The 21,839-nt window shown below is 42.2% G+C and overlaps 2 protein-coding genes across 7 annotated transcripts in view; one reads left to right on the forward strand and one right to left on the reverse strand.

Moving 5' to 3' along the window:
- Positions 1–15,274, forward strand: part of srgap1a (SLIT-ROBO Rho GTPase activating protein 1a) — a 60,336-nt gene extending 45,062 nt beyond the window's left edge. For all 3 annotated transcript variants that reach the window (XM_086109426.1, XM_086109427.1, XM_086109428.1), the window contains 7 exons: positions 1,018–1,123; positions 1,258–1,482; positions 3,256–3,335; positions 7,904–8,084; positions 9,518–9,655; positions 11,497–11,890; positions 13,455–15,274. In XM_086109426.1, coding sequence (XP_085965552.1) covers positions 1,018–1,123; positions 1,258–1,482; positions 3,256–3,335; positions 7,904–8,084; positions 9,518–9,655; positions 11,497–11,890; positions 13,455–13,862 — 1,532 coding nt within the window. In that variant the 3' untranslated portion in view covers positions 13,863–15,274. The remainder of the gene's footprint in view (positions 1–1,017; positions 1,124–1,257; positions 1,483–3,255; positions 3,336–7,903; positions 8,085–9,517; positions 9,656–11,496; positions 11,891–13,454) is intronic.
- On the reverse strand, positions 15,271–21,837 carry cfap263 (cilia and flagella associated protein 263). Of its 4 annotated transcripts, none has more exons than XM_086109436.1 (10): positions 21,578–21,837; positions 21,341–21,409; positions 20,868–20,997; positions 20,111–20,272; positions 19,895–20,035; positions 17,885–17,995; positions 17,304–17,396; positions 17,100–17,207; positions 16,105–16,245; positions 15,271–16,034 (listed from the first exon to the last, which is right to left on the reverse strand). In XM_086109436.1, the coding sequence occupies exons 1-10, from the start codon at positions 21,691–21,693 to the stop codon at positions 15,903–15,905; spliced, it is 1,203 nt and encodes a 400-aa protein (XP_085965562.1). In that variant the 5' UTR covers positions 21,694–21,837; the 3' UTR covers positions 15,271–15,902. The 4 variants fall into 4 exon arrangements, with proteins under 4 accessions (XP_085965562.1, XP_085965561.1, XP_085965565.1 ...); XM_086109435.1 differs by having other exon boundaries at positions 17,885–17,998; XM_086109439.1 differs by lacking the exon at positions 17,885–17,995.
- Positions 21,838–21,839: the final 2 nt, after the last annotated feature.

A 21,839-nucleotide genomic window follows, 5' to 3' on the forward strand; every position in this document is an offset into this window, starting at 1 on the left:
CACCGATGTATACCGCGATCAGCCGATGAGAACCTGTTTATTATACATTCATTTATACATTCTGGGTGTTTGCCTGACGAGAAACCTTTGTCAAATCCGAACTAATTAAAAAAAAAAAGAGGCAAATTTTCAATTAGTTTGTCACTCGCTCACCTTGTGTGCCCCCCCACCCCATCTCCAGAATATTACACAGACATGTGTGATGCAATGTCGTGTGTGATGGTGTCGAGGTTACATGTGTTCCTGGGTGTACTTAAGCCCACTTGTGCTGGATGAGTGATGGAGATTCCTGTTTACATTCCCCAACTCAACGTGACAGTGATTCCAGTGTGGACTGTGCGCCCAGCAGGGCTCCACATTTGAAAGGAGAAAAAAAAAAAGTTTCTTCAAGGTGGAGTTGCTGAGATGAGCCTGAGGCAATTTTTTTAACTGGTGTTCTCAGTTCATTTTTTTTTTTTTTTTTAGAGGCACTGCAACTTAGTTCTGTATTTCATTGTAGAATATGCACTACGGAGCTGTTGCTTGGGTCTGCTGCACAGGCTTTAGTTCAGGGATCTTCAGTGCTGTATTTAGCTGTCAGTTCAGTTATTTGGCAAGTCCTGCCCTCTGAGTTCCCGCTCTAAGCCACCAAACATGAGAAAGTGATGACACACAAGTGTTTTGATAGTCAACCGTGGGTCCCGAAGAAGGCGCAAATGTGCAAATTCCAATTTGAGTGTTTTATCTCTCAATGTTTGCTTGACCAAAGAGTCAACAGAACCTTACTTGTTCATGAAAGCTGTAATGTGTCACAATAATCCCAAGTGCCCCAGATGGCACAAAGTGACTGGAAGGTGACAAAGCTATTTTTAGCAGCCAGCAGAACCACAATTCACCCAAGTAAAATGAGCAAATTCAAGTGCTACCTTGGACAGTCGCATATTAATCTGTGAGGTCTTAATGGCTTTTACCAGGAGGATGAGAACTTTTTCGACATGAATTTCACACCCTTTTTTGTTGTTGTTGTTGCTGCTATAGGAATAGAAAATCTATACGACAGAGCACTATACATCCGCAAGATCCTCCTGACCATTCCCCGATCAGTCCTTGTTGTGATGCGCTACCTCTTTGCCTTTCTCAACCAGTAAGTTTAATCAGAAAATCCTCCCATGTTGAACTTGTATTCAAGAAAGAATTTGCTTATTTCTGTCCACAGCTGATGTTTGTAGTCCATCTGAAATGTCATTTATATTTCGCGACTTTTTTTCCCCCCTGCAGCCTATCTCAATATAGTGACGAGAACATGATGGATCCATACAACTTGGCCATTTGCTTTGGCCCGACGCTCATGCCTACTCCAGAGAGCCAGGACCAGGTCTCCTGCCAGACCCACGTCAACGAGATCATCAAGTCCATCATTATTCACAATGAGACAATCTTTCCTGATGCCAAAGAACTGGATGGTCCAATCTATGAGAAGTGTATGGCAGGAGGAGATTATTGGTAAGGGATGATGACCAGGACTGTAAATAATGGATTTTCCAACAAAAACACTTTTCCGTACTGTGCTACAGCTGATTTACTGGTGTCTCGGTCAGGTTGAAGCTTACCACGCACAAAATCGGAATCACAATCAGGTCACGTATTGCCGAAATGAGTTTTTGGACAAATATATATTTTTTTCATATTGTTTATTTACTTTTATCCTGTGAGTCAAGCAATCTCATGCAGCTAAAACGTCGCTATGGCAGTCACTCAACATGCAGGTATGCAGTGTGTTGATGTAATATATTTTCAAGAATGTTAACTCTTTTATTCGCCATGACGTACAAATAGGTCTAGAAAAGCATCTATGACCACCTACCCATGACGTGTTTAGCAGGTGGCAGCAGATGTAAGGGATCAGCCAGGATCATACTGCAGAACAAGTAGAAGTGGAGCGGGATGGATGCATTGAGGGAGTTGTGGAATAGCATAGAGTTGGGTGGAGTAACGTGTAGTTTGTAGAGAGTGCATTTGAACCAGTAGCGATGGAGAAATCAAAACAATTAACCCGTGAGGATTGCTTTTGGGGAAGAAAATCTTCCACCATGACGAGGGAGATGCAGTTGCCGAAAGCAGCAGGACACTTTTGTCCATGCAAAAGTAACGGGCAGCCATCAAAAGAGGCTCCGTGTGCACGAACATCGTCTGCCTCATGCAAAAGCCACACCGCAGTGAAGGTGCCCTCACAAGGGCAAGCGAAGAGAAACCAGAAAGACATGTTGTGTGCCCTTGTGTTAAGGCAATCGTTTCATTTTGTATCATGCAAAAAAAACAAAACAAAACATAAATTGCAGGGTTAAGAGCACACACATGCACGCTCACGAAATTGCAGGTTGGCGGGGGACACACATGCACGCGTGTGTGTGCATACATGCGTGTGCACACTAACTGAACCCATTGTTTCACTTATGTTCATAGTTCATTTCAGTTGAGTCGAGTGCAGATACATATTTTTGCTATCGAAGGATCTTTTGTGGTGTTGTTTTTTCTTTTTTTTCGAAAGAAAGTCTTATTTTGATGTTTGAGATGTCACAAAAGCAAAAAAATAGTGGTGCTATACTTGAAATTATGTTTGAAATACATGCTTTTACAAAAAAGTCCATAATCCTGTAAAATGGCTTCAATGAGTTTTTTTTTTTTTTTTTTTTTTTTACTTGATGAATCCTTTGTGGGTGAAAATAGTCACTTGAAACAATAACTATTGTACTAAATGATAGAGGTCACCTGTGATTAGGTGAACGGAATTAATATATTTGAGGGGCTTCTATGTAAACAAACAAAAAGTCTTTCTTTATCACCCTCTATTTTTCCTTTTCTTTGGTTGACTCACCATAAGCTGGCACGGTTTTATCCCTGGCTCGAGCTAATCACCCATCTCAGCATGACCCACACATGAATCCCTTGGGAGATTTGCACTTGGTGGCTGCCTCCCTTCTTGTAAAATAAGAGGTGGTGTGTGACATGTTACCAAGGGAGGAGACGGTCAGGGGGCGGGTAGCCTGTTCTACAGAGTTGTGTTCAGCTCTCCCATGATGTCACAGGGAGACCATTTGAGAAAAAGAGGCCAAACTAAAGATGGAGGAATGAATCCACACAGAATAGCACCAGTATAATAAGCCCTGTTTTCATTTCATGAGTACAAGTCTTCTTTCTTTACAGCTGTCCAAAGAAGCAATAGACTCCTTTGTATGATAAATACATGACTGCCCGTTTGTCCGTCTTCCTCCACAGTGAGAGCCCCTACAGTGAGCACGGAGTACTGGAGGAGGTGGACAATGAAGGAGGCACAGAGACGCACACCAGTGAGGATGGTGAGTAAAGACATGCAGTAGATGTTGCAGTTAATAATAATACATGACTCAGCAATATCTTTTTTCCCATATCTATGCTGTAACTGTCATGTCAAAATCCAAAGTCATGTCACACATGCTTTCCTCAGTGGTTTTGTGAGGGTTAAACCCAGCTCAATGCAGCTAATCCCACCATTCAGCCTATTAATTGCAGTAACCTTGAAGGGCCGGGATACTGGGTTTAAAAGGTTGGATGATTAGTATTCTAATGTTTCGGCTGTTCCCTTGGGGCCGCCTCAACATGCCTTTTATTCTCCATTTTGGTCAAACACCAATTGAGCCCCTCACGGACAAACCACTTGTTTGAAAGTTTACACTTTTACTTTTGTATCATGATTTGGAAGGGTGAACATGTTTGGCAGGAGTGTCAGGTTTTATTTGCTTTTCATTTTCATCTCGGTTTAATTTTCTTTGAACCAGTTTCATGTATCCAAGAAAAATATGAAGGACTAACAACTAGAAGTTTCTCTCGCCTATTGGGATACTGTCAAGACGTGTGAACAGATGTTTTCTTTCATTGGGGTGAAACAGAAACCATGTCTGCTTCAAACTAAAAAGTGACAGAATTAGTTAGGACGCGAAGACCAGATCCTGCCATTGTCACTGGTGAAAAAATTCAATAAAATACGTTGAAAAGTGATGTATGTTCATGTGACAACGAGCTAGTATGGGGCTGGGCAGAGACTCTCCCAAACCTGTTTCCAGTCAGCGGTTTTCAGAGTGTGTCCCTCACCTGGGTCGTGCCACAGGGTGGCACACAGCAGCTTGAGTTTTTTTTTTTTTTTAATAGGATCAAGAAAATCAGTGCTGATATTAAAAGACTAGATACAATGTTTCCCTGACTATTTCTCAAATAATTTATCAGTTTTTTTTAACTTGTTGCGAAATCTAAATATTTTAGGCACATTGTGCCCATGCTATTTGTGGAGGGATAGCGGTCTGGTCTGCACATGAATAGTGAAAATCTGCAAATAATTAACGTCCTTTCAACCGAATTTTGGGGCGGGGTATTCAACCCCAAAAATTCCTTAATAAGCGGTGATGTACAACGTGTATAGTGTGTGTGTGTGTGTGTGTGTGTGTGTGTGTGTGTGTGTGTGTGTGTGTGTGTGTGTGTGTGTGTGTGTTTGTGCGTGTGTGTGTGTGTGTGTTTCTACCTCATAAAACCTACCTTAAATGCAATGACAATGTTAACTTCTACGACACCACTGATACATTGATGATGTAGTAGTAGTTGGTGATTTTGCTCCAAGGTCATAGTTGAACAAAGTGCACATTGATTACATATCACGTTGTAGGAGAACACCATGTCGTCCTCGTTGTCAGATGTACCCACAGGCACATGTTTTATTGGATTGGACATGTTGAAGGGCAATATTGTATTTTACAGTGAGGCACAGCAAGTCCCGACTTTTAGCGGTTCTTCAACAGACAGAGCGCGCACAGAGTGCATTTTTCATTTTTAGCGATGCTCCCACACACTGCAAAAATGTAGTCGAACCAATTTTAAAAATCTCAACTCAAAGCAAAGTATGCATGTTCTTTGTATGCCGAGATAATTGTTATGCGTGGAAGGGCACCAGTTACAGCAAAGAAGAAAAGGTGAAGAAGCCACAGAAAAGGAAATAGTACTGTGTGACATCGAAAAAAAGCATCTGGCTGCTCAGTCTAGTTTTAGCAATATCATTGCTGTCATAATATCCTTATATACACAAGTTAATTTGACAAAGCGTTTTAGGATGACTGGTTCTGTTTTTCTATGTCACGACCAAATAGTTGTGCTTTATTTCAGTTTTATTTGGTATCTATCCAGTGGTTAACTTCTCTCCGTGCTCGTATGTTAAAAATGGTAAATTTGACTCAAGCATTTGTAGAGGCAGAGTTTTTGTTTGGAACAATTTACAGTAGTTCATTTTGCTTTATTTGTTTTGAGGAAAATACATTAAAATTGGTGTCACGAAACAGGATCTATTTGACTTTAGAGGTTCTACTGTAACTAGATCTCAAAAAGTGGAAGCCATATACAGTAGTGAGAAGCAGAACGAGGAAAAATGCCATATGCCAATGAGGGTCAGCTTTATTAACAGCATGTCCGCTGCAGCTAAGCCCAGTTAATTCAGACAGTAAATTCCTGCTTGTCACAATTCGTTGACGTCACATCACATCTATTGCGCCTTTCTCGACAACTCATGGAGGCAAGAGACTGCCACTAAAGGGCTCGGACTTGAGGAGTGGGGGTACAATAAACTATTAATGAGATTGAAAAGGACACATTGACAAATTAAGTAACCTCCACTCCGTACAGAAAATCACTGGCATGCTCAGAAATCTGCAAAAGTTACTTTAATCCAGCCATTCACTATTCTTCAAGCAGTTTATATAGGATATGTGTTTTGGTTAGGCTGCATCTGTCCAGGGACCACACGTCTGACTTGGAGTGGGAGGAGGGCAGAGAGGAACAAAGATTCTATTTTTAGACCGTGTTGCTGTAGTGCACACTTGCTTGGAGACTTAGACGCGAACCAACACAAGGGCAAAGAGGAGCAAAACCACCAGCTGTAAAAGTGAGCAAGTGACAAATTCAGTATTTGTAGCCTTCTTTTCTTTTATGGTCCCCATGTGCAATTGTGTGTGTGTGGTTATCCTCAAACAGTTTTTGTCGCAAAACATTAGCAAACAGAACATAATGACCCTTGAAAGTGATTTGTAGTAGAAAAAAAAACATTACCGGTCTGTCACTTGCATCTTTTTTTTGTGTTTAAAATCGATCAAATTGATCATCAATAATGTATGTGCAATACACAGCATGTAAGATACGTCTTTGCTGGCGCTCGAGGGCTATTTTTATTTCATTGTTTTCCACCATGCCCAGTTCATGTGGAAAGTACACGCCTTTCAAGTACAATTCGTTGTCGGTGACAATAATTCATCTGTCCATCTTTTGAACCGCTTATCTTCAGAGCGAAGAAATTTTATTTGTGCTGTCTGTTACACATACAGTATATACAGCACATTTGACAATAAAGTTGTATTCAATTCAATTCATACGGGTTGCAGGCGTGCTGCAGCCTGTCTTTGAGAGGGGTACACCCTGAACTGGTCGCCAGCCAGTCGCAGAACACATTTAGATGAACAACCATTCATACTCACAAATAAACCCCGATGGACCATTTAGAGCAGGGGTGCCTAAACATTTTTGACCGAAGATATACTTTTCGATCAACCGACCTCCCATGATCGACCCGTTACCACACACACGCTCGCACGCACGTACACACGCATGCCATGATGAGCAAGAGCCTGACGCTGAGGCATGCGACGCACTTGGGCAGCCTTTTAACGATCGTAGCTCACGCGTAGCGTTTTAAAATGCTTCTCTCGGCCCTCCAGATTCCCATTCTTTGCCCATCCCCTCAGTGAATTGTACAAAACAAACTCTGAATGAGAATAATGATAATGATAAAAGATATAGATATATATCACAAGCTGCAACTGCAGACTGCTGAGCGCAAACAACTTCCGGTGACGCAGTCACACGTCAACATAGGTTAAAGATAACCTGCTTTATTTAATTTTCTTTTTTAAATACTTTTTGTGAAAGTGAGACTGATAGAATGATTAGGGTGCAGTGTGCATTAACACAAAAAATGTATTGCGAACATGCACAGAGACTCCCCGGATCGCCTTGTGATCAGTCCGTGATCTACTGGTCGATCGTGATCGACGTAATGGGCACCGGTGATTTAGAGCATTCAATCAACGTACCGTGCGTGTTGTTGGAATGTGGGAGGAAACCGGAGTACCTGGAGAAAACCCACACAGGCGCAGGGAGAACAAACAAACGCCACACAAAGAAGGCCAGAGCCCAGAATCGAACCTCGGACCTCTGCACTGCGAGGCGGACATGCTAACCAGTCATCTACCATGCCACATGCACAAGATGATATTAATGGGAAAAAAAAAAAGAAACATGTTTACAAAAACAATAGGGATCTGGCAGCGGTCGCTAAAAAGTGTTCTGGACTTCACTTTTTGAGTTTGCAAGCATTTCAGTGAATTAATGAAGAGCACAATCATTAAAGTGAATTATCTGAGGTGCACTAAACCACCTCAGAAATTTATTGCCGATGTTTATTTCCCCTGTCAGTGATCCAGAGGTCCACCTGTACAGTTATCAGCTCACTCTAATGATCCACATACTTACTGACTTCCCCGTGAGTAATTTAAATCTCCTCTCACCAGCTTCTATAAATACAGTGTGCTAGGACCTCAGGCCTGGTGCTGCGCTGTCAAGCTAAAATAACCAACTGCCTCACAGTCAGTACACTAACTTCACGTGCGCCAGCTGTCATACTTGAGCATCCATGTGTACATCTGTATCAGAGACGTGCTTTTAATTGCATACCTCATAGTTGAGATGAAATATGGAAGGTTTCTGCCCCCCCCCTGCCCCCCATGTGTAATTTTCCGGATGTCTTTGTCACACTTGACATACTGTACCTGACCTCTCTAATCCTCCTTGTTGACAGAGGGTGAGCCTATTGAAGCCATTGCCAAGTTTGATTACGTCGGGCGCTCTTCCAGAGAGTTGTCCTTCAAGAAGGGTGCCTCACTGCTGCTCTACCAGCGAGCGTCAGAAGACTGGTGGGAGGGGCGGCACAACGGCATCGACGGCCTGGTGCCACACCAATATATTGTGGTCCAGGACATGTGAGTGAGCTCGAATAAATGTACATGTAAACCATTATTTTAGATTGCAGTGTACATTTATAGGTCATTTTAAACATGATTGTGAACCCTGCTTTTGACTGTGGTGGTTTAAAGACTGTATAGTGATTGCTAATAACTTTATGACAATTTACACAATCTAAAGGGATTATAAAGACTCCATTAAAAAAAAAAAAAATTGTACAGAACATCGATTCAACGAACCCCCGATTCAGCGGACAGAAAATAATGTCCAGTCCACTCACGCCCCTTTATACAGTACCTTTCAAAGTCTGTCAGCTGCAGGATTGGCCACACTTGACCACAGGGTCAATAAACGACACTGTGGCGCGATCAACAAACTGGTCATGGTGACTGGTCATGCGTATCTGGCTTACACTGCTCTCTTTGATTTTAAAGTAGACTAGAGCAGGCTATAAAGTCCGTCAATATGGCGGCCATGTTGGCAGGGGTAACTTTCCCATCAAAGCAATGTATGGCTAGACATGGAGCATAGATGTTAGCTTAGCATCTATGTCTCTCAATCGTGCTATTTTGTTAAAAGAGTTGGGGGGTTTTTTTTGTTTCTTTGTTTGTGGTAAATCCCTTATCTATGGACTGCAATCATAACGGAGGTTAAAGAAAATACTGTATAAAGGAAGCGCGAACATTGTGGCTTTTGAAGGCAGGCAAGGCACAATTCCTTTTTAGCTTCGTAGTTTCCATTCATACTCCTGGTTAGTTCCTAAATGAATAGTGAATATCAAAGAGAGGTTCTCTTGAGCATGGGACTTTTAATACAGCTCTTGTATTAGAAATGTGATGCTCCCCATTCTTGGAGTCTCAAACCAGGCCTTCTGTCTCTCGCTCTGTGCCCTAACAAGCATATCCTGTGTCATGGTGACTGCTGGTGCTGCCTTATGAATTAATCACCGGTAAATGTCTTGTTAGGAGAGTAACATATTCACCCGAAACTCTTAGTAGCTGGCCCACAAGACTCTTCCTTAGCTCACATCCAGCCAGGGTGCCTCTTTCAATAAATCACCTGAAGGGCCACTGCTGATGTCTTCTTGCTTCATGAAAGAGCAGGACATTTACTGCTGGTTGTTCCGGGATGCATCACATCCCGTTCCAGTCTTAAACTGAGAAGGGTGAGGAGTGCAAGTGCAGAAACTGTTGTGGTCTTTTCGCGTCCCATAAAGGAGCCTGTAATAAAACATAATATACATTGCAGATACCACTTCATGCCGGGTGATGTCCTCTAATGCTTCTGCTCTTGGTGTGCGCTGAGAAAGCCCCCAGCTATACTCTAGAAGCAGAGTGTTCTGAAACCCATTCGAATGGCATTCGTGACTCGAGAATATCAGCCTTTGTGAGGCCAAAACGCATGCTTGACTCTGTTCTGTTTCCTCAGTGTTCCTCTGTCTCTGTCCTAGAGATGACAACTTCTCGGACACGCTGAGCCAGAAGGCTGACAGTGAGGCTAGCAGCGGCCATGCCGGGGAGGATAAATGCTCAGGGAAAGACATCAGTTCACCCACTGACAGCAGGATCTCTGAGGCCTTCATCACCAGGTTGGTATATGAATGTGCGCCAGGAATACTGAACGCTGTTTCATCAAGAGAAAGAGTCAAACTAGGGGTGGGACTTTAACGCTTTCATTGTGATTAGTTAATTACTATTACATTCATGTATTAAAACATTCACAGCATTTTGGTCATAGTTTGTATTTCAAACGCATGGTGTGGTGCAAATTGTGTAAAAAAAGTTTTTGCGTCCCATCGAAGCACTTCAACCGACCGGTTCCATAGATATGAAGAATAAGTCGATAAGACACGCCCCTTTGAACTGCATGCATGACCCTCAGCGGGGGCAAAGTGTCAGCACATTTCATGTGTGTGGACGTGACGAAAACCAAAATAATCTGCATGCTGTGTGAAGTTTTTGGTGACTTTTTTGTAAATGTTCTATCATAAAAGCCTATGCAGTAACTTGAGCAAAAACACGGTAGCAACAGATATGATGTGACGTGATGTCATATCAATATGGCGCCTTCTCCGGTGCTCTGTTTCACGATGAGTGGCCACAAATATGTTTTTATATATCAATTGGAAAAAATTGACATTCGTCATATCGGGATGAAAAGTAAACGTTATTCACAACGTCTAAGTATGGGTAACTGTTAATGTGGCAAATTTTTGCAATTTCATTTCAATTTTAGATGATTCTGAAAAAAAATGCAGGATATACTGGAGAAAGTACAGTAGTGCATGTATTTATTGGCAAATATTAAACACGTTTATATTTGATCAAAAATATAGATGTACTTTATATATATATAGATACAGTAATAGATTGTATACAAGGAGAAATAATTTCAAAACCTTTTCCACATTGTGACCTACGCCCTGTAAAACTCAATTAGGGAAAAAAAAAAGAGTAACGTAAATATCACCATTGCCTAATGGTGCTGTTCTCAGCTGATTACACTGTGACAGACAAACCAAGTGATTTTGTCAGAATGTGTTGGCCTTGTGTGTGTGTTTTGCCTCTGCTGCTCTTTTACTTCCTCATTGCTGGATTTAGTGACCTTGAAACATGTCACTCTCTCTCTCTCTCTCTCTCTCTCTCTCTCTTTCTGACACACACGCACACACACATCTTTGCACTTGCACAGAGAGACAGGACCACCTGTGCTTTTTAAAAAATGCACAGCTGCACTGCCTCTGTTCCACGTTTATCGGTGATTCCTCTTTGAAATTGAGTATTTTCACCAGTGCAAGTGTGTGAATGTGTTTGTCATATCATCCTTAATACTGGCTCCTCTTCCTCACAACAGCAGCACTGATTATCTCGCAGGCGATCTTCACCTTGCTCACTCTCTGCTCCGCATATCCTCACATGTTGATTTATGATTGATTTCATTTTCACAAAGGCACTCACCTGTCCCTGTCTTAGAAAAAGCATGTACTGTTTTTTTGTTTTGTTTTGTTTTTGTATTTTGTTGTTGTTGTTGTTTTCTAACCTGAAACTAATGATTGGCCAGCAGTACTTAACCCAGGACTGGTTTCTTTTTATATTTTTATGGAGGAAGCCGATCGGCCAGATACTGTAATTCACATTAGTAGTTTAGTGGCAATTCCTCTCAACGCAGATGACTTGTTTTTTATCGACAGTACATGCAGACTGCGCCCCTTGCAGGCGATTATGAGTTGCTGCAGTTGTTTCCTTTCCCAGCACCAATTTTCCACAGCTCGATTTTTATTTATTTATTTTTTGTGGCTCACACTAAAGGTCTTATCGGTTTGACTGTCCTCTAAAATATTTCTACGGTGATGCAGTTGTAATTCCTTGCCTCACTGTTCTGAGTTTCTGGGTTTGAGTCACAGTTATTTCCTTTGCATTTCTCCTCCAGCAGGCACAGAAAACGATCAGACCCACCGTCCCGCCGCCCCCCTGCACGCCCCAACGACATCCACTGCATGATGCACTCCTCCCAGCAGGGTCATCCTAGACACGGAGGCACCCCCGAGATGGGCTCCCCCGTCCTAGGACACATCAGTCCACGTGACATGCTACGGAGCCGTAACCATTTGCCGGCGGACAGCCCCGAGCGTCTGCGCCGCACCGGCCACGGCAGTCTGACCAACATCAGCCGGCACGAGTCCCTGAAGAAGATGGAAAGCCCGCCCATTCGTCGCTCCACCTCATCGGGCCAGTACACGGGCTTTAGCGAGGCCCACCTCCACCACCACCATCACCACCACCACCACGGCGGCAAGCCCCTGGACCCGGAGACTATCGCTCAGGTCAGCGCGGGAAGAGCGGCGAGCCGACCGCAGTTCTCTGCACCGTCAAAGCTCTGCCCCGCACTGTAAAAACCTAGTTAGTCCCTGTCTTCTGCTACCGCGTCTGTGCTAACTACATGCAAGAGACCAGCTTGACAGGCACCAGCACACTGCAATGTCTGCACTATTAAAGTCACAAAAAAGTCACTGAGGGTTGGGAGACAGCCACTCACACATCTGGGCCATGTATATTAGAAAATCGCTTTCAAACTTTTTCTACCTATTATCACTCCAAATTTTTTAGTAGTAGTAGTAGTAGTAGCCGAACTACAAATGTTGCAGTGATTTCAACTATATGATCCAGTGCATCGCAATTAATGGCACGGAGGTCAAGTGTGTGACATTTCTTGATGTTTGCTGTCCCTCCCCATGTCTGCATTGGTTTTATCAGGGTATTTCCTCCCACGTTTCAAAAGCATGCGTGTTTAGTTAGCTGAACACTCTAAATTGTCCTAATTGATGGCAAATTATTTTGCGGCTCCCCAAGTTACAGCTTTAGGATCCTAGTAAAATAGAACACACTGCATTCGGCCATTTTTGCCCTTGCATTATGTGTCACTTCCCTGTTCAGGACCCCCTGTGATTAATACTGAAAAAAAAAAAGCTCACAACTAGTGCTTGGCAGTGCATGCTCCCACCTCCATATCTTATCTTCACTGCATACTTTTCATGACCAAGTCTTGTAGGAGAATGCCAATGCCAAGTTATTTAGTTTTTTGTGTGTGTAATTTGCAATGCCTCCTTGCTTGTTGATTTCTGCATCCTCTCATGTTTTGTGTTGATGGCTGTTTGAAATTTCTCCCTGTCCAGTTTCTTCCCTTGCGTAGTTATCACCAATATAGTGCCCGCAATGTATTTCACAATACATTTAAATAGTGAGCAAGATGTAACTAGACAATCAATATATCCCATGATGCAGTGTGCGTGTAAGGAAATTAGTTGTGGTGTGCAGACACCTAATTGTAAGTAGAGCAATGCATATTTTGTAAAATACCTGTGGTTGAAAACAATTTAAAGGTATTATAATTTATTTAGTTCAGTATTTATTACGCAAGGTCTACAAGCTGACACAGATCCAGTCACGTCGTAATTATGCGATAGCATTTTGCGCCCGAGTAGTCATTCGCTGATGCCTGCACTACAGTATCGAGTCCTCTGCATGCGGTACAAATGACTATCCTTATCGTGATTCGGTAGTCGGGAATGAGTGAATGATGTCGAACACAATATCACCATCAGGTGCCGAATGAGATTTTCGATTTTCATTTTGTATTAAGTCAATGGTATGTTTGTTGGTCAAGCGCCATCACTTTTAAATGAGGAGCGGAGGAATAAAATGAATGGAAAAATATTTGTGGAGACCTACCATTGTACTGATATGTGTAGCCGCTTCACATAACACCTTAGTTCATAACAATTGGTTCTGATGGGGACGCCAAAAGCTCGTCAAAGTGATATTGACCCAACTATTTTCCTCAGCCTTCTTTCCTGCCTCCCTCATAGACATTCTCTTTGTCTTCCGCAGGACATCGAAGAAACCATGAACACTGCTCTGAACGAGCTGCGGGAATTGGAGCGCCAGAGTTCAGTCAAGCACGCCCCCGACGTGGTACTGGACACGCTGGAGCAGAGGCAAGCCGTGAGCGGGGGTGGGGGTCCCACGCCGGACAGCTCCAGCGAGTCCCTGGGCCACCCCATCCACGGCGTCATGCTGAGGTCCACCGCCAACACGGAGCCGCCATTCCGCCGCAGCGCCGGCTCAACCAGCGACAGCATGAGCACCTTCAAACCCGCCGTGATGCCTCGCATGGGCGTGCAGCTTAAGCCGCCCGCTTTGAGACCCAAACCGATGGTACTTCCCAAGTCCAGTCAGGTATCGCAGCCTCCTCCGACGTTGCCTCAGGATCCTCTGGACAAATCCTGCACCATGTAACATTTGGGATGCAAAAGAACCAGCGACTTCCACTACAGATACTTTAGGTTCCCCAACACCGGCCTTTCAGAGTGTAAAGTATAGTCACAGCCTTGAAGTTTGAAAAACTAGAGTTGTAATTAAAGGTCTTGGCAGTGTGTTAAGAATGAACTTGAACAACAAATCACAAAAGCTTCCCATAGTCCTACATAAAGTGTGCACTAGTTAGGTTAGCGGTTGTAAGGTGGATACACCATGGTGCATGTAACGTTTTTCAGTCAGGCTCGAAACCAGGCGGGCACAATGTTGTCTTTTTACCTAGCCCTAGTTGTCATTATGACGCTGGTGTGATGAGGACTGAAGTGCTGCTTGACCTGATTGACTTTGTGGTTCTCTGTTCAGAAATGAATCAATGATGTGCAGTGCAACAGACGTCATCTGGTGTGTGGTTTTGCTTTTGGACGATTCGAGAAAACCACTGCATCTCCATATGTTTTGCATAGATGCCATCTAAAGCATTACTAATAGAAAGCGGGTGAACAGTTGGATGTGCATTCAAATGTTTAGAGGAGGTCAAATCCAGTTCACTAATCTAGGCTATTGTGGATTCTAGCTTCATCCTGAAATTTCACCCGTTCATCGATTATTGCTAGTAGTGTATATGAAATGCCGTATGCACCCAATGTGATGTGGAATGCAAATTTGTATCTTAGTTGGCATTCATATCTGAAGACAAATTGAAGCATGGCAGTGGACCTTCAGAAGGACACACGATATGTACACACGGGAGTGCCATGTGGGGGAAAAAAAAAGACTTCTTGTCAAGATCATAAACACTTCCTGTGTGACAGCAGGAGATGGAGGTCTTACGTGTCAGCGTGTGCGATTGTCATGTGTATTTAAATCTCAGTCGGGATTTTGGGGAATCTTGAAATGGTAGCCAGCATTGTAACATTACAAACCTTTCAAGAGTGAATCTCCAGGTCTAAGCTGTCAGTGGCTCGGCAGACATTGTGTGTACATTCATGAAAAGTTAAATAGTTTTACTAACTCGTGATATTTTTGTTTCCGAGTAGAGCTGACATAGATTAGAGCGCAAACAAAATAGTGTAAGCAAACATCCCTGTGGACAAGTGTGCTTTCGTCATACTGTAATGACATATGTACTTGTGAAAGTGCCTTCAAATATGTTTCTGTACATTCGTTCATGTATGCATTCACTCGTTGTCTGCTCTGAAGACACATGACTACGTGTAATGTTGCAATCCTCAAGAGTTAAATGACAAATTTTAGAATTGAGCAGCTCACCCACTGCACATGGATGTATGTAAATGTAGATAAGGCATGTACTGTATGTAACAGCATAACACAAAATCCTTGAGGTCTTATAAACCGCAAAGGATTTCTTTCTAATAAATGAAATAGTTGGTCCAGTCTGAGGTCGTTTTTATTGCACCATGCAGTTTATGCCTGTTGTAGTTTTTTTTTTTCATTTTATATTTACTTTGCACTATACAGTATACTGTGTACGCTTCTTTTCAAACAGCATTAACAGGGGAGAAGCGTGCAACATTTATTACATTTAGCTGAATGTATATTTGTACTATTCTGCAGGATGACTTTATAATATTTTATTGCAAGAAATTCCAGTCATTAACATACAAAGGAACGGTGATGTGCCACAGAAAATAATTCCGCCTTCAGTTTTTGTCCATAAAAGGCTCACTGATGTAATTTGATTCCATCATGTCATGATAACGATGATTCGTCATATATTTTGCTGTAAATGCAATATTATCTGTATACTGTATATTGGCTGGCAACCAGTTCAGGGTGTGCCCTGCCAACTGCCTGAAGACAGCTGGAATAGGTTCCAGCAGACCCTTGTGAGGATAAAGTGGATCGTAAAATGGATGGATGGATAGTTGACTTGTAAAAAATAATAATAACAAATTCATATTTTCATGAATCTGAATTGTTTAAATGAATTTATTTCAATTCAGTAAATGCTCAACTAAAATGTAGTTGAAGTTGATGAATGCGGGAGCTTCTTATCTAAATCTAAGCTTTGCCATGTTGTTCTATGTATGGCAGCGTCACTGGATTTGGACATTCCCCGTTAGCAGCTCCAGCATCTGCACTGTTGACAGAAGAGCCTCTGTTTTGGCTCCAGAATTTAGACTTGGAGGTCATCTGGGCAGATCAGAGGAGATGATCAGTTACAAAACAAAATGACACAGTGGTTGACCTCAGCAATTCTAACCTTCTTCTGCCAAGTGTGGACACTCTGCTGCAGCATCTTGTGTTTGTCCTTGACCTGCAGATACTGAGCGACGTCGGGTGCTTGGTAAGTGGACATCTGGCGGCGCAGCTGCTTATTCTGGGCCTCAGACTTCGAACGCTCCTGATAGTAGAGATGGTGGGGAGAGCGGAGATAAGGAAATGCCACAATGTCAAAAAGATTGCAGTCTGAGAGTTTTGTCTCACAATCCAAAATGGTTTACCAGAAGAGGTGAAAACACTTTATTTTGCATACCAGGCCAGTATGGAATGGAGTTTTACTGAGTCTAATTCTGTTCTCCCAGTTTATAGGAAGGCCCAGTGTTTGCTCACGAAGCAGCACATCTTACTTGTGAACTAAAATGTATTTGCACTGCTCTGATTTATTTGCAAATTTACCTCAAATATTTCATATCATCACACATTTTTTGTATTTTATTCAGGTTGTTGTCCTGCTGCAGAACCCATGAGCATTTGAGTTCAAATTAATGGCCAAAATATTGATCTGCAAAATGTAATGTTGGCAGTAACTCATCTAGATACAGGTCCTGGACGAGCATAGCAACCCCAGAACATTACATGCTCACCCCCATATTTGATCCATTTTTTTCCTCCACAAGAAACGGGCTGCATGCCTTTTGCAGTTCTTTGTGCCCTTCTGGATGAGTAATCATTGCACTCTTGGGAGTAATTTTGGTTTTCCCAGTTTTTGTCATTTGTGTCTGTGGCTCTCCGGAGTTTGAAAGACTTCGGAGTGCTTTGTAGCCAGACTGACATACATTTTAATCAATTTGTTTCTTGGTCGTTCTGCACTTTCTTTTGATTGTGGCAGAATGTGTTTCTTTTTTTAGATCTTGTGGCCTCCTTCACTGACAGATTTCCTGATTCAACAAATCTGCCAGTAATCAGGCATGGTGGGTGTGGTCAGTGAAATTAAACTTGACATTCCACAGCACGCTGAAAAGATTGTTATCCAACCTCTTCAGCGTGTAATATGTCTTCCTCTATTTTCTCCAACATCTCCTTCATCCTCATGATATCGCTGCTCAGCTGTGCACACTCTTGCGTCACACGCTGAAGCTTCTCCTGTCCATGAGAACACACACAACCCCCACATTTACCAAACGGCAATTGAAAACGGCGGCATAAACTAACTTGGTCTGACATAAACATGTGAGCTACCTTGTGGGAGTTCAGGGAGCGCTGTGCTTGTAAACGTTTGACTTGGAGTTCTTCGAGGTCGATTGTTGGCTCACTGTCTTCCAAGAAAATGTCCTGGATACAAAAGCCATTTTAAGAATCTCGTGAAGTTTAAAATGAAACATAAATAGACTGACCGGCCATGATTATCCCACTGAGGAGGTGCATTTGTGAATAAATTTAAATGAGATAATTATTAGGTAATGATGTACTTTTTTAAGGTTTGAAAACACTGCACCATCCGATTCAGAATCGCTTTATTGTCACTGCACCACAAAGTGTCGCAAAACTGAAAAAGCACAACCCATTCAAGACTGAAAAACATTCACCAACAGGGGGATATAGAACAGGAATCCACAAGGTTGCCTTTTATAGCGCCCCATTTTCGAAGATAAAAAGAAACACATAAGGAATGGGGAAGGGAAAAATACCAACCCTACACTAAGCTCATGTAAGGGGAGTACAGTGGCCACCCTCATGTCTAAGGATGTCCCTTTGTAAATTTCCCCAGTGTGGGACTAATAAAGGATATCTTATCTTATCTTTACATTTCCTGTGCTCACCTCGAGTCCTGCTTTTCTCAGCTCTTTTTTCTCCTGCAGCTGCAGATGGAGCCTCTTCTCCCGTGCCTTCAGGCCTTGAATCTTCAGTTTCAACTTGTCACACTGAGTGCTCTGCTTGATGTCGTCCAGTACACAAAAGGCAACAGGTGGTGAGTGAGGGGATGGATGGCAAACAGTATTACAGAAAGAGAGAGAAGAAAACTCCTCCTCGCTATCACGACGGTATCCATCATAACACTGCACTAGCTCTGCCATGAAGGTTCTGTTTTCATTGCCATTTAGTAGTCGTAGTACCGGTAGTTTGCAAGACAGCATGGATGGGATGAGGGACAACACATAAACTTCTCAGCATGCAAGCATATTTTTGGATTGTGTCGTGATGTTCTGAGAGGCACACATAAACACTCACCATATTGATATATTATAGTAATGAAGTACAATTATTTATTTGTAAAAAATATTTTTATATTATAAAATTATAATTATAAAATAAATACAAAGTTTATTAAATATCATAAATGCCTTACTTTTTCTAATAAACACTTTGTACTCTGCAGTTGTGACCCAATTGCAACCAGTGCACACAATTACTGGTACTGTAATGTTTACATGACCCCCCCCCCCCAAAAAATGCATGTAGTTTGATGAAAAATTCTAATGCAATATATTATAAGAACAATATTTTATTTGGGACATACATGTACAGAACCACAGTGCCCTCCATAATTATTGAGACTCCTGGTTAAGATGTGTGAAAAGCCTTAAAAGGAATTATTCAGTCCCCAGACCTCAACCCCTTTGAAAACCTGTGGAGTGAGCGAAAAGACGAAAGTAGGCATGAGAGTCTTTTGGATGATTTAGAGATTGTGCAAAGAGGGATCGTCGAAGGCCCCGCTTTCTGTATTCTCCCGTCTTGTGAAACATTATACCCAGCAGAAGATTAGGTGCTGTTTTTTGACAAAAGGGGATTGTACGAAGTATGACCATCAGGGGTGCTAATAATTGTGGATTTTTTTTCCCCACCGATTAAATGTAATTGAATTAAAATTTGGATTTTCCTCTTTTTGGGGTGGGGGGCAATAATTATGGAGGACATGCAACACGGATATACTGTGTGTGTGTGTTTGAATACATTTCATAATGCAATGGATGATTTTAATTAACTTCCATCCATCCATCCATTTGCCGATCCGCTTATCTTCACAAGGGTTGCGGAGGGTGCTGGAGCCTATCCCAGCTGTCTTCAGTTAGTAGGCGGGGGACACCCTGAACCGGTTGCCAGCCAATCACAGGGCACACAGAGACGAACACGCCTCCATGCTCCCACTCACACCTAGGGACAATTTAGAGTGTGCAATCAGCCTGCCATGCATGTTTTTGGAATGTGGGAGGAAACCGGAGTACCCGGAGAAAACCCACGCAGGCACGGGGAGAACATGCAAACTCCACACAGGAAGGCGGGAGATGGAATTGAACCTCTGCACTGTGATGTTGACGCGCTAACCACTGGACCACCGGGCCGCCTTAATTAACTTCCATTATTGTGAAATAACTAAGAAATACATAAGCTGCTGGTCTCATGAACAACACCATCACTTCTAATAAACCCCCAGTACGTCTTTGAAGTCTCAATTGCACACACAATTAATTTCTTGACACTCACATTCTGGCAATATGCAATGGCAGAAATCAAATTCTACTGATTTGCACACGATAATAATATTTATCACAATACATTTATAGTACCACTGTACATTATGTTTCAGTTTCAAATACAATTTGCACAAGTCAGTAAGACAGACCTCAGTTTGCCGTGAGCCCAAACACGATAAGCGAAGTAGACAGTGGAACATTTGTCAAAACAAAGGACTCTTTTCTCCAATAAGATATCCTTTATTTGTCCCACACTGGGAAATAAATAAAACAATAAATGCCCATCACATTGGCCTGGTATTCTCTCTGCAGTTGAGTAAATAAACCCCCACTTGTAAGTAAGAGAGATCAATTTACCTTACTCCTGATGTAGTGGAGTACCTTCTCTGGCTCATTAATTTCTGACATCTTCTTCATTGGTTTGAGGAATCTGTGTTCAAAATCGTTCTTGTCTTTGCTAATGTCTGCTCGCTGTAGCTCAATTTCTTTGAAGGAGGCCTGAAAGGAAGCCACAGAGGTGTAAACTGAAGTGTTCACTTTACTTTTATTTCTATTTTAGTTTCCGATACTAACTTTATAGGTGGCCAGAATTCTGTCAGACCGCTGCTTGTCTAGCTGCTGGTTTCTTATCATCTCTGCTACTTCCCTTTGTGCAACACACATTTTTTGTATCAAGGTCAGCTGCCAAAGGCCATCGTGCAAGTTGGCCTCAGATGTCTGCCTCCGACATTGACCCTGACAAGACAGCACATACACACATGAATATAAAAGTGATGTAGTGCCATCATGAGAGAGGAAATGTAATGAGAACTAATACAAGAGCTGTATCACAAACTTTACTATTTACGATGACAACAATTACGGATGGCCGAGTGCCAATACAAGTTACAGTACAGGGCCAATAAAGGCCTGAATTAAAGGTGTTCAGGAATTGCAAGGGCTGAAGATACGAGTCGCCAATATCAGCCACTGGCACCCTCTGGTTGTTCAATGCTTCACAATTAGTCTGCATCTTTTCTTTTGTTCAGTGTTTGTGATGAGTTGTATGTGTAATCTTGCCAAGCTTTCCTTCCATTTCAGTCACAAAACTCTGTCCTTCCTTTGAGGTTTTTCCTGCCTGCACTCATGGCTGCTCATCCCGTCCAACTCTCCCCACCTTTCCAAACACCTGACGGGCTGAATGATAAGATAAGATAACCTTTATTTGTACCACACAAATGTTTGCTATGACATTATTTGATATTGATATATATAGATTGATATCAATGGATTGTGTCGTTGTCCCCACTGTTTTGTATGCAGAGTGTAAGTGTATATACAGTGTGCTTACCCTATCCTCCACTTGGCTACCAGCTACCCCCAGGTCTGCATGGTGGGTCAATTGATCCTGTTGATCCAGGCGGTTGATGATAAAACTTTCGAACACCTCATTCTCTGCCAAGAGTGCTGCGTTGGATATTCTAGTGGATATTCAATTCAATGAAAAACCTCCAAAAGAATAACTTAACTCCTTGCAGAGCTGACAAAAGTATGCTGCTGTACCAACACCCTGTGGTTTTTCCCCAAATCACACCACATAAGGTAAACAAACTTAATATCATTTTTTTAAACACAAAAACAGTTACAAGCCACTTACAATGTAAGGTGGTTATCATGAAAACAGTTGATACGATTTCGATATGGTAGCCGATGTCAGTTAGCATTAGCTGTGTTTGTATCGCTAAAGTGTAAGGCAGGAGAGTTGACAGTTTTCTAATACAAAGTGATTCAATCGAGTGCTATTTTACTGTAGCTGTTGGATACGTGCAGAGACGTCCTGTTCTCGCTGTTGTGGGCTGTTTTCCATTGGGGCTCGATCTTCGTCCATGGTTGCTAAGGAACAGAACAGCGGTTGCTATCGCTCGTGTTGCCGGAAGCACAGCACAGTATGTTTATTTTATTTTATTTAACCTTTGTTTATCAACGCAATTGAAAAAAAAAAGATTCTCTTGGCTGCGGACAACAATGTAAAATACGGTAAAAGTAAATACAAATAAATACCAGAAATAAGTACTTGCGTAGAATATGTTTCGTTGTTCTTGCGTTTTTAAGTACAGGTAATACCAAACGTTCCTATACATTAATTTGCACGTCCACTCTGAAATTACAAACCGCATTAATTGAAATTAATGTTTGTATCGACTTCCGTGTTATGTTAATTGTAACTTTCTAGCTTCTCACGCGATCCTTTAAATAAGATAAAATAGATTTCCGAAGAAATCCCCATTGAGGCAGGCAGTGATGAATCACGTTTCACTTTCGT

The sequence above is a fragment of the Hippocampus guttulatus genome, chromosome 4 (assembly GCF_054856545.1).
Source record: "Hippocampus guttulatus isolate MCC_2025c chromosome 4, RoL_Hgut_1.0, whole genome shotgun sequence".
In the NCBI taxonomy this organism is placed as follows: Eukaryota; Metazoa; Chordata; class Actinopteri; order Syngnathiformes; family Syngnathidae; genus Hippocampus; species Hippocampus guttulatus.